Source organism: Chiloscyllium punctatum, chromosome 26 (genome assembly GCF_047496795.1).
Source record: "Chiloscyllium punctatum isolate Juve2018m chromosome 26, sChiPun1.3, whole genome shotgun sequence".
Classification (NCBI taxonomy): Eukaryota; Metazoa; Chordata; class Chondrichthyes; order Orectolobiformes; family Hemiscylliidae; genus Chiloscyllium; species Chiloscyllium punctatum.
Window position 1 is genome coordinate 42,272,862 of NC_092764.1, and position 13,626 is coordinate 42,286,487.

Consider the following 13,626-nt stretch of genomic DNA (forward strand, 5'->3'; position numbering starts at 1 on the left):
AAAAAACAATGTCTTTTCCCTGGGGTGGGGAGTCCAGAACTAGAGGGCATAGGTTTATTTAAGGTGAAAGGGAAAAGATAAAATAAATTGTCCCTTAGGTCACATATCAAGCAGCGGGTGGTATGTGTATGCAATGAACTGCCAGAGGAAGTGGTGGATACTGGTACAATTGGTACATTTAAAAGGCATCTGGATGGATATATGAATAGGAAGAGTTTAGAGAGATATGAGCCAGGTGCTGGCAAATGGGACTAGATTAGGTTAAGATACTTGACGGTCATAAGACTCGTTAGACCAAACAGTCTGTTTCCGTGCTTTGGTTTTGTTGGCGGGAGTGCGCGTGCGCCGTTGGTGGATGGCCTGTCGGGAGCTGTAGTTTCAAGGTTAGCCGCTGACGTCGCGAGGTGTCCATTGTAGAACTACAATTCCCAGCCTGCTCCATCTCACTGAATATTGTTGGTGGGAGTGCGCGTGTGTCATTAGTGGATGGCCTGCCGGGAGCTGTAGTTTCTCAGGCCAGGCGCTGACGCTGTGAGGTGCCTGTTGTGGAACTACAATTCCCAGCCTGCCTCAGACAATAGGCCACTGTTATTTGACAGTGATGTGGTTTTGAAAAGGGGATGCTGCTCTCCCGGAGCCGCTCTGAAGTGAACAACTCACCGAGGCAGCAGCAGCAATGTACGCACTGGGTGCCGCGGCGAGGCCGGCGGTGGTGTCGGGCCGGAGCGCTCGGCGCCTGGCCGGGATGCGGCTGAGCTGGCGATTCGAGGACCGCGGAGCGGGTCTAGCCGGCGCCTGGGGCTCCGCCGCCGGCCTGATCACCGAAGGGGCGGCCTCGCTTCTCCGGGACAACTGCAGGAATGGCGACAGGGTCCTCACCATCGCGAACATGAACCCGCAGGTCCGGGCTACTGAGTACGCGGTGCGGGGACCCATCGTCATTAAAGCGGGAGAGATCGAGAAGGAGCTGCAACAGGTTGGTTGGTGGGCGGGCTGGCGGAGCAGTACTGAACCATGTACTGGACTTGACAGATTAACGCCGTTTAGGGCGAGGCCATTCGGCCCATTGGGCATTTGCTGGCTCTACCCAGTTAACTCCGACTTTGTTTTCACTGTCCCGCACAAGTGTGCCTCTTCAAATACAGTTCCCTTTTTAGAAGCATCTTCTCTCCCTGCCTGTTTATTTTCTCAGGCCTCAGTTTGTTTTTCATTCAGTGCCTCAGACTGAATACCTGCTAGTACCTCTTTAACTTTAGCTAACCAAGACTGACCAACTAATTGCACCCCCTTTTAGACCAAAGAAACAGAAGTTGCTCTAAAAGCTCAGGTCTGGCAACATCTCTGGAGATACATCAGACGTGTTGGGTTGAGTGACCCTCCATCAGAACATCGTCACTACTCCGTCTCTTCTAGACCAACATTGGCGCCAAGCATGTACATCCAAAGTTGCTCAGAAACTGAGTTGCACTCAGTCTTCAACAGACATCTTCTATAAACCCACCGACTCCTACAACTACCTGGACTATACCACCTTCCAACCTGCCTCCTGTAAAAATGCTATCCCTTATTCCCAATTCCTTTGCCTCTGCTGCACCTCCTCCAGGAGGACCAGTTCAACCACAGAACACACCAGATGGCCTCCTCCTTCAAAGACTGCAGATTTTCCTCAAATGTGGTCGATGATGCCCTCCAGCGCATCTCATCCACTTCCCACGCCTCTGCCCTCGAATCCCACCCTTCCAACCCCATCAAGAAGAGAACCCCTGCCCTCACCTTCCACCCCACCAACCTCTGTATACATCACATCATCCTCCGCCATTTCCGCCTCCTAAAACGGACCCCAACACCAGAGATTTATTTCCATCCCCACCCCTATCTGCTTTCCATAAAGACCATTCCCTCCACGATTCACTTGTCAGGTCTACGCCCCCTCCACCAACCCACTATTGCCTCCGGCCACCTTCCCCTGTCACCACAGAAATTGCAAAACCTGTACCCACACCTCTCCACTCACCTCCGTCCTATGCCCCAAAGGAGCCTTCCACATCCATCAGAGTTTTATCTGCACTTCCACACATGTCATTTACTGTATTCGTTGCTCCTGATGCTGTCTCCTGTACACTGGGGAGATAGGATGCCTACTTGCAGAGTGCTTCAGAGAACATCTCTGGGACATCTGCATCAACCAGCCCTACCGCCCTGTGGCCAAAAACATCAACTCCTCCCACTTTGCCAAGGACATGTGGGTCCTGGGCCTCCTCCATTGCCAAAACCCAACCACCCAATGCTTGGAGGAAGAACACCTCGTCTTTCACCTTGTGACCCTCCAACAACACAGTATCAATGTAGACTTCACCAGTTTCCTCACTTCCTTCCCCCTACCTTATCCCAGTTCCAACCTTCCAACTCGACACTGCCCTCATGACTTGACCATCTTCCTTCCATCCTATCTGCTCCATCCTCCTCTCTGACCTATCACCATTACCTTCACCTCCATCTATCTACCTATAGCATGTTCAACTACCTTACCCCACCCCCTCAGCTCAAAGGCCTCGTTCTTGATGAAGGGCCCTTGCCCGAAGCGTCGATTCTTCTCCTTGGATGCTGCCTGAGCTGCTGTGCTTTTCCACTCGACCCACGTTTGCTCCCTCAGCCTGCTCCACTAGGTTGTGATTGATTGGATTTGACTTTAACTCCATTGTTGCTGTGAGTCCTCCTCAGTCCTCGAGGTCCTTGACAATAAAACAAAACTAGGCAAAAGTGAGAACTGCAGATGCTGGAGATCAGAGTCCAGATTAGAGTGGTGCTGGAAAAGCACAGCAGGTCAGGCAGCATCCGAGGAGCAGGAAAATCAGCATTTCGGGCAAAAGCCCTTCATCAATAAAACAAAACTGTCTAATCCAATGTTGAATGAATTCAAAGACTCTGTTTCTGCTGTTTTGGGGAAAATGTCTATAAACCAATGATCCTTGAAAGGAATTTTTCCTCCTCTTCACCTTCACCGAGAGTCTCCTTTTGAAACTGACTTCTGCTTCTAGATCGCTCAATGCAGGCCCTGTGTTGGGGTAAATATCACACACTTTAAAATATTCTTTGTAAGTTCTTAAAATGATTACACACACATTAAATCTAGGAGAAAATGAGGACTGCAGTTGCAGGAGATCAGAGTCAAGAGTGTGGTGCTGGAAAAGCACAGTAGGTCAGGCAGCATCCGAGGAGCAGGAGAAGTGACATTTCGGACATAAGCCCTTCATCAGGTCAATTTTCCTGCTCCTCAGCTGCTGCCTGACCTGCTGTGCTTTTCCAGCACCACACTCGCGATGCAAATTAAACCTAGCATTGAATAGAACAGTCAAAGTTTAAACGTTAGAACCAGCTGTGACTTAGTGGTTAGTAATCTTACCTCAGAATCATAATATAAAATTCTACATTTACCATTTATCAGATCACAGACTGGAGGTTTATGTTGAATTTGTGAGCCTTGCTTTGTGGAATGTTATGTTCGATGAGAATTTTAACTCTGAAACTTTGTTCCTGTGGAATGATAGCAGATATTATGGTTTATTTAAACATTAAGACAACAGGTGTACTGAGTTTACCTAATCCTGTCATAAAATGTCTACATCTGTATTTTATGAATTCAGTTGTGAAATATCCACAGATATTTCTATTTTAGCTGTGATAAACAGAAATATTTTACTTCTGTTAAGTTGACCTTAACAATGATAAATAAGACCTTGAAGTGGGAGAGTGAGAGAGACCGTGGAGGAAAAATGCTGATGATCTTTTACCATGCATTGTAGACATTGAAATACATTAGCTGTTTACAAAATCTTCGACTTCAGCAAACTGATTTTCTTGTTCTGTGTTTATGGTTGTGACTAGATTGTAGAAGTTGTATTGGTGTACTAGGAAGTCTTAATCACAAGTTTCAGATGAATGAGCCCCTTAGCGAATCGTGAAACCAATGTTTCTTCATACCTCCCCAAATAGACCCTATCTAGGGGCAGGTCTTTAGGAGCTCCTGCCATTGTCCTTATTCTACAAGTACAATGTTTGTTCTACCTTTCTAATAAAAAATCTGCAAATTGGAGAGCAAATTGCCCATGCTACAAGACACCATTCACGTCAAAGCAAAAGAAAAATGTAATAGTGAAAAGGAATATGTTAGCAGAGGGATAGATATAGCTATGGAGTCATGACTGAGTATTCTGATGTTGTGTTGCCTCCCTATGACTTAAAGGGATCGTTCCTTCCCCTGCTCCCCCACAGTTGAATAAAGGTGGAATTGAAGAAGGCGGATTCATCTGTTGTCGTTATATGAACAACATGAGTAGGAATGAAGTTACCTTGCAAGATCTTGAGCTAAAATTGAAATTAAATAGCAAACCGTTATGGTAATAATCTCTGGATGCTTACCTGAGCCACAACTAAATTGATGACAGGTCAATTCGATAAAGTTAGATAAATGACGGTTCCATTGGATACAAGGGTTTAGATTACAGTACTTAGTGTGGAAACAGGCCCTTTGGCCCCCAACAAGTCCACACCGACCCGCCACCCACCCATACATTTACCCCTTCACCTAACACTACAGGCAATTTAGCATGGCCAATTCACCTGACCTGCACATCTTTGGACTGTGGGAGAAAACCGGAGGAAACTCACGCAGACACGGGGAGAATGTGCAAACTCCACACAGAGTCGCCTGAGGCAGGAATTGAACCCGGGTCTCTGACGCTGTGAGGCAGCAGTGCTAACCACTGTGTCACCGTACCGCTCACTCGGGTATTGATTCTTAGGGTACCTCTACTAGTAGGGGGTAAGGAACCAGCTTTTCCATTGTGACAAGCTTCATTTAACATGAACTGAGATCATTGGTCTGGTGCAATGAATAACCAGGGCATCAGGAGCTGAACTGATTTGGAGTGAGTAACAAGCTGTAGAACAGAATAGCAATTATGGATCAAAATTAGACTAACAAAAGTATACAGAGCTCAGTAAAGGAAATAGCTAGGGTGAAATCAGGAATTTTTTTAAAAACTTGGTGTTTCAAGGGATGCCATAATCATGGAAAACATGGTCTGCAAATAAACTGGGAAATCCGAATTTGCAGCAATAGTGTAAGATGACGAGTTTATGAAAAACATTCAAGTTGTTTTGAAAGAACCAACCAAGCAACAGGCTGTTTTGGATCTGGTGCTGTAGCATGTTAACCTTGATAACCAATTCATAATGGGAAGTCCAGGGAAGGAAGTTCATAATATGTTAGAATGAATAACTTTAGTTATGCCCAAAATTAATTTTTTTTTTAATGTGCAGTTAAACTATGTGCGGGGAGAGTTGCCAAAAAATAGGCTAGGAAATTTAAATAATATTGTTGTAGTTAGGCGATGATGGGCCCTTTAAGAATTCATAATTCAGAATAAGGATATGTTGCCGTAAGCAATAAAAATCACAGGAAACACGACCCGATAATGGTTTGCAAGAGAAACTAAAGTATTAGGTTAAAAGAAGAGGCTTAGCATGTCACTGGAAAACAGTGTTAGGTCATAGAATCTCAAATATAGGAACAAGTCCTTCAGCCCACCATATCCGTGTCGACGAACAAACATAATCTCATTTACCTGCACTCAGTCCATTGCCTATTATGCCCTGGCATTTTAAGTGTTGGTCCAGAAGCTTCTTAAATGTTGAAAATACCTGCCTGCACTGCCCTCTCAAGTTCCATATTTCTACAACCCTCTCGGTGAAAAATGTTTTCTTCAGTTCCCCCCCTAAACTGCCTAGTCCTCATCTTAAACTTTTGCTCTTAGACATATCTGCCATGGGGAAGAGACTTCCATGATCTACCCTATCTATGCCTTTCATAATTTTATATAGCTCAATCAGACTCCACCCCCCTCCCCAAAAAGCCTGTTCTGCAAATCCAATTTCTCCTCATAACTGAGATTTTATTGAAAATTGGGAGAGTTTTATAAAGTTTAGTAGAGGAGAAATTAGAATTTGATGTAGAAAGGGAAAATAGCAACAAGATTGGCTGTTAGGGGTGTAAATAGATTGTAAGAGTTTCCATAAGTAAAAAGAGATTAACTTGAGTAATTGTGGGTTATCTGGAAGCAGACATGGGAGACATTATGATGGGGAGTAAGGACTGAAAGATGCAGTAAGTATTTTGTATCCATCTACACCTTCAGAAGAGAAAAAAATTGCAGATGTGTGGAACTGTAGACCTTGTGGGAATTAAGAACTTAAAAGAATACGTACTGGTGAAGAAATAGTACTGGAGAAATTAATTGGAGTAAAAGCCAACAAATCTCTGATTCAATGGTCAAAACCCTAGGATTTTGTTTATTTCTTTGGCAGTTGGCTGCAAGAAGATTTGAGAACATCCCCTGTTGATTGGAAGATAGTATTTGGAACCCCAGTTTTAAAGGGAGGAGGGGGAAAGAGAAAACTGAGCACTATAGGCTAATTGTGCCTTGTGATATGAGTAATAGTGGAAATGCTCAAATCTATCATTTGGGATGTAATTTCAGGATATTTATGAAATATTAGAATAGAATCCCTACAGAGTAGAAACAGGTCCTTCAACCCACCAAGTCCATGCCAACCCTCTGAGGAGTAACCCTTCCAGACCCATTTCCCTACCTTTTTATCCTATATTTACCCATGACAAATGCACCCAACCTACACGTTCTTGAACACTATGGGCAATTTAGCATGGGCAATTCACCCAACCTGCATATCTTTGGATTGTGGGAGGAAACCGGAGCGCCTGGAGGAAATCCACGCAGACACTGGGAGAATGTGCACACTCCACACAGATGGTCACCCGAGGCTGAACTCGAACCTGGGTCCCTAGCGCTGTGAGGCAGCAGTTCTAACCGCTGAACCATGTTGTTAAGCCGAATCAAATGAATTAATGAAAGGCAGATTGTCTGATACATTTATTGCAGTTTTTGAGATTGTAACTATTGGGTGAATATGGGGGACGCACCTAGATTTTCAAACATCATTGATTAAATGACACAAGGTTTTTTATGCAGTATTCATGCCCATTGAATTGGAGAAATTTATTAACATAGATTGAGTAACATATAAAAGAAATTTGAAATAAATATGCCATTTCCAGGCCAGCAGAGAGTAGCTAGTGGAGTACCACAAGTGTCATTTTTTGGTCTTCTCAAATACAATTTGTTAGTCATTTAGATGTGGGCACAAAATGCAGTGGATCCAAGTTTATTGACATTGTACAGTTAGGTGGAAAAGTAAGCTATGAGCATAGTCTGCAAAAGGAGGTACACACATTAAGTGACTGAGCAAGAACATAGCATGGAATATAATGTGGAGAAATTTTGAAGCTTTTCAATTTGTTAGGAAAAAAATGTGAATCTGGGAAATTTTGATATTCTGAGAGATCTTGGAAATGCTTACTTGAAAATTCTGTTCTGCACATTGTGATTTTTAAAATTGTGCTGTTGTTTTCAATTTTCTGCCGAGCCACAAACAAATTATTTATTACCAAACTTGTACCGTTCTGACAACCATGGGCCATAATTGTGTAGCTTCATGAGCATCTTGGATCTGGGTGTCTTTGGTTCAAAGATAACATGCAGATACAGTAATCAGAATTAGAAAATTAGTATAGCAAGTATTGGTGGAAGAATGAGGTGATGGTAACCAGGTGGAGGAGGGATGGGTGTCTCGAGGCCAGAGTTGAGTTAGTGGAGGAAGGCTGGCCAGGGAGGAGTTGGTAGTGGAAGGAGGGGGATAGGTAGTCAAAGGGAGGGGAACCCTCCAGAATCTCTGATTTACACAGAGACTCTAGGATGCTTCCAAGCATACAGGAATTGTCCAACAGAATCCTACATTTCCTTCAGAATATGCTACAATGGAGATTCCACATGTGCAACTCCTACCCGCATTACAATAATGTTTGTCTGGCCAGCAGAAAATCCAGGCCCAGGAGTTCCGTCTTTTCTACAGCTATCTGAATGGGTCCAAATGAAAACATCTTGACTGGAAGAGAGTACTTACACTGGACAATGTATTGTGCTTTTTACAGTCATTTGTTTTTCTATTGCAGAGATAAAATCATTCTGGATTTTTTAGATCCAGCATGTGTTCGATTTATAAATATTTAACTTGATAACCACAGCCCTCTCCAAATAGCGCTGTGAAGACCTTTCATTTTTTCCAACATTCACAGGATGTGGGCTAGGCTAGCATCCATTGCCCATCCCTAATTATCCAATTGTGTTAACATAGTTTATATTGTAATATTGTGTTGTGAGAACAAATGTTTTTCATTTTAAGGTGCTTTCCTTCAAAAATCAGTTCATTTGAAATAAGATATCATCAATTAATGAAGCTTTTTAAAAAATCATCTAGTGTAGCGTGTGAATAATAAATGTGCATAATTGAGAAATGGTATTCTGAAAGATTGAGCCAGTTTAGTGATATTTAAATGCATGCCAAATTCAAGTCTTCCAAGGACAAGACCATCCCCAGAGCCACACCACAAGAAGGCAAATGATCTTGGAGCTGCAATTTCTTTAATTTCCAGCTTCATGATATCATCCCATGTCCAGCACTTCTCAGCTGTTGTTACTCCAGTTTCCCTTTCGTATTCTTCCAAAGGTGACTCTGCCAAAATAACATCAAACTTGCATTTTAGGTCTGCAATATCAAATGTTTCTAGCTCGGGTAGTAAATAGATGGGGGGAGTATTGGGATCTTTCAGGAATTGCTAGAATCAGGGAGGGTCCCAGAGGACTGCAAAATCACTCACATGACTCCCCTCTTTAGGTAAGGCAAAAGACGGATAATTGCAGACTGATTAGCCTAACCTTGGCCTTGGGTAAGATCTTGGAATCCATTGTGAAGGATGAGATTTCTGAATATTTGAAAGTGTATGGTAAAATGAGGCAAAATCAGCATGGTTTCATCAAAGGGAGATAAAGCCTTACAAATCTGCGAGAATTATTGGAGGAAGTAATGAGCAGGTTAGACCAAGGAGAGCTAATGGATATTAGCTACCTGAACTTCAAGAAGGCCTTTGACAAAGTGCTGCACAAGAGGCTACTGAGTAAGATAAGGGGCCATTGTGTCAGAGGCAAGATGCTAGCATTGATTGAAGCTTGGCTGTCTGACAGAGACTGGGGATGAAAGGGTCCTTGTCAGAATGGCAGCTGGTAACCAGTGGTGTTCTGCAAGGCTCCGTGTTGGGACCACAACTTTTCACTTTATACATTAACGATCTAGATGAAGGAACTGAGAGTTTTCTGGCTAAGTTTGCAGACAAATACAAAGATAGGTAAAGGGACAAATAGCATTGAGGAGGTGGGAAAGCTGTAGAAGGACAGGTTAGGAGAGTGGGCAAAGAAGTGACAGATGGAGTACAACATTGGGAAAGTGTCAGGTCATGCACTTTGGTAGGAAGAATTGAGGCATGCACTATTTTCTAAATAGGGAGAAAATGCAGAAGTCTGAAGTGCAAATGTACTTGGGATTTCTAGTCCAGGATTCTGTTAAGGTAAACTTGCAGGTTGAGTCATTTGTTAGGAAGGCAAATGCAATGATGGCATTTATTTTGAGAGGGCTTGAATATAAAAGCAGGGATGTATTTCTGAGGCTGTATAAGGCTCTGGACAGACACACAAATATCATGTGCAGTTTTGGACCCCATATCTTAAGAAGGATGTACTGGCCCTGGAGCGTGTTCAGAGAAGATGCACGAGAATCGTCCCAGAAATGAAAAGCTTAACATGCAGGGAACATTTTGAGGACTCTGGGTTTATACTCGATGGCATTTAGAAGGATGAGGGGGGATCTAATTGAAATGTACAGAATATTGAATCGCCTGGACAGAGTGAATGTTGGGAAGATGTTTCCATTGGTATGAGAGACTAGGACTTGAGGGCACAGTCTTGGAGTAAAGGGAAGACCTTTTTGAAACGAAGGTCAGGAGAAACGTCTTCAGCCAGAGACTGGTGAATCTGTGGAATTTATTGTCCTAGAAGGCTATGAAGGCCGGGTCACTGAATATATTTAGGCTGAATGGCCTAATTTCTGCTCCTATGTCTTATGGTCTTAGTCATATTTTGATGAGGCCCACTTTGCAATGTAGATTTGTTTTTGTTGTTAACAAGGCTTTTGAAGTTTCAATAAGGGTTTCCATTGTAAGATTGTCATACTGTGTATATATCGTTTCAAACCCTTGAAGGGAGGGGTGGGGGGGGGGGGGGGAGGTGCAGGGTGGGTTGGTAGAGATCATGTATCTTCAGAAGTGTTTGGATCATATTGAATAGAATGCGATTGAGTAATTTTTTCATTGGATTTCCAATCAGTCGAAAATTCTTGAATCAGCCAGTCTCAGTTGTGTAGTGAACACTTAAAAGGTTCAGTAATACTATGTTTTAGCATATCCTATATCTATATTTTTTTTCCACCATTCCCAGAGTGTCAGTTTGTATCACACAATGATTAAGTTTTCTGAATCCCCTGGCAGTTGTTTTGAAAGTCTCATTTTACAGTTAATTCTAACCATGATTGCTTAGAATGTCTAAAATGGATTCAAAGACAGTTTATGATCTGGTTTAAAAGACTGAAACACTTGACCTATGCTAGCTAAAAACAAATTGGTAGCTCCCTGAGAAAGCGCTGTCTTTAGAGACATGTTGAAAATCTGTTTAGGTACACTGCTTCTTGTTCACATTGTATGACAGTGCATTCAAGAGTAAATTTCCTGGAGAAATTTGCCAAATAAATCAATTTTGGTTTTTTATTTAAAGATACTTGTCATAGATACTAATTGATGCTCGATGCTGCCTTAATTCTTTAGGTTTTCTGTTCACTCCTCATCAGAGTTCAGTTTCCTTTCTACTGTTTTCCTCAGTCAAGCTGCTTATTGCTCTGCCATTGCCTAATATTGGTTGCTGTTCCTGATGCCCATCAGCTGCCAGTTTCTTAGTCTGGTAACAGCCCATCCTGAACTAACCAAGCTCCTCTTTAGGAATTATGGGATGGCCGTATTGGTCTTCAGCTTTGCTCTATCAAATGCATGTGTTTGAACTCTGATTTTGGCTAGAGAAGCCCAAATAACTTCTGGCCAGTCTGTACATTTTGACACTTGCCCATTTCTTTCCAATCCCTTCCTCCCATCACCAAACAGTACTGGACCACTGAATTATTGCATTAGGCATCAAGCCTCTGCAGTTAGTAACTCTCAGTCTTTCACAGTGCTGCAGATGTCAATTTTTCTGATCAGAAAATGGTTTCTGTCTCCCGTCCTGGACACCTTCCCCTAAATTCTGCTATTTTGCTGTTTCTGCTCTAATGCAGTCTTTCATTTACATGGTCTTACTCTTCTGTTTCCTTCCATTATCTAATTTAGTTTTCTTCTTTTTCACTGCTTTGTCCCTATGTATTTTGTCATGCCATTTCAGCTACAAATCCCTCATGGACTTTTCCACCATTTTCCTCTGATGTAGTTACGACTTGCTGCTCTCTCTGCAGATCAAAGCACACCCTGGCTTTCCGAGCAACTATCTCCTTTTGTTGGATAAAGGTATCATTAATCTCCTTTCCATTCCTTGTTTCATGCTTTCCTTCCTTACCTAAAACATGGGAGCTTGAGCATGTAGGTGTGGGAGTTGGAAATAATCAACATCCTCTTGTTCACTTGTCTAAGTTTAACTCTGTGGCATATTTCTAATATTAGTTTCCCTGGATCTTGCATTGTAGCCTCCAGGGTACTGCAAGTTTTTATCCCTGGTACCTTTTTTTTTGTAGCATTTTGTACTGCATTTCACAACTGCTTTATACATTCAATCCCTACTTCACCACCTGAAACGTATCAATGCCATACTCTGTGAAGTTTTGATTCAGTCAGCTTTCTTTTTTATCCCCCACCATCCCAGACTTTCCTCACTCATTGGTGGAATTTGCAGTTGGCCTTGTCTCGTGCTGTGCAATTCCTTGTATAAACATCCCCCTCTCTCTTCACTCCGCCCGCCCCCCCCTGCCCAGCCTTGCTGATTGCCTGTGCAAATGTTTTTAAAAATCTTTCTCCTTAGTAACCTCAGCCAACTCTCTTTATGTTCTCTATTGCTTGGCTCGGTCACTCTTTCTTGAAGCATGAGAGACATTATATTATGTTAAAGACACTATACTAATACAAATTCATGTAAAAAGAATGCCTCTATCTTTCAAAACGATCTGAAATCGCTTGCTTTTCAGAATATAGAATTCACATTTAAACCCAGTTTTATACTTTTGCCTTCAAAGTCATTGACAATGAAGATTTTTGATTCTTTTCCTGGTTGGTTATGACCTGCCATAAGTGACACAAATTAGTAGCTCGTTTCAAGTAAGATAATTGTGATTTTTGAAAAGAATGTCAATTTGAAAACATTGTCAAATGAAAACCTATAATTAAATCTTTGGTTTTGTATAGCCCTTTCACTTACTTCCAAATCATTGATATTATTTACGTTTTTAATATTGAATTGTTAAAATGAACTGAGATGCAAGTGGCTGTTCTGAACAGAGTTCTTTTTTTTCGTGATTGGTAGCTTGTGCTTTTTTTAATAGTAACTTAAACCCTGCTTGGTTCCCCTGGTATCCAATATAATACAAAATCCAAAGCGTAGTCTGTAACCTTTTGACGAAGAGAGATTAAAGGAAGGAACAGTTTAGGAAGAAAACAGCAGAGCTTGTGGCATGGCTGCCATTGTTGAGACAAATGGAACGTAGAATGTGCAAGAGACCACACTGGGAGCATGGAAAAAGTGAGGCCTGCAGATGCTGGAGATCAGAGTTGAAAAGCACAGCCGGTCAGGCAGCATCTGAGGAGCCAGAGAATCAACATTTCGAGCATGAGCTGTTCATCAGGAATGTGTGAGGAGAGGGGGGGGGGGATGGTGGCAAGGGAGCTGACTGATTTAAATGGGAGGGGCTGGGGGAAGGTAGCTGGAAATGCGATAGGTAGATGGAACTGAGGGGTGATGGTGATAGGTCAGAATGGTGTGTGAAGCAGATAGCTGAGAAAGAAGATGGACAGTTCACAAGGTAGGACAGTTCAAGAGTCCCTCGAGACAGTTTTCCCCCCCCTCCCCCAACCTCCATCCAAGGCCCCAAAAGATTGTTCATTGTCCGGCAGAGATTTTCCTGCACCTCCAAACACCTCATCTAATGTGTCTGTTGCTCTTTGTGGTCCCCTGTACATTGGGGAGGCAGGACGCCAACTTGCGGGACATTTCAGAGAACATCTCTGGCACACAGTCACCAATTAACCCCACTGCCCCGTGGCTGAGCAGTTCAACTTCCCCTCCCACTTCACCAAGGACATGCAAGTCCTGGGCCACCTCTCCCACCAAATCCTAACCACAGAACATCAATGTCGAATTCACACATTTCCTCATCTCCCTTCCCCTCCCCTCCCCACATTATCCCAGATCTAATCCGCCAACTCTGCACCGCCCTCTTGAACTGTCCTACCTGTTCATTTTCCTTCCCACCTGTCCACTCCACACTCCATTCTGATCACCATCACTCCATGGAGGAGTTGTAGAGATGAGGACAGTCAAGTCCATGTAGGTATTTGGGGTTAAAAGAGAACTT

At 42.9% G+C, this 13,626-nt stretch overlaps 1 protein-coding gene across 1 annotated transcript in view; it reads left to right on the forward strand.

Annotated features, from left to right (window-relative positions):
- Positions 1-566: 566 nt before the first annotated feature.
- gpt2 (glutamic pyruvate transaminase (alanine aminotransferase) 2) overlaps positions 567-13,626 on the forward strand; it is a 35,259-nt gene continuing 22,199 nt past the window's right edge. Inside the window, exon 1 of the mRNA XM_072596230.1 lies at positions 567-976. Within this exon, the coding sequence (XP_072452331.1) occupies positions 677-976 (300 nt within the window). The 5' untranslated portion in view covers positions 567-676. The remainder of the gene's footprint in view (positions 977-13,626) is intronic.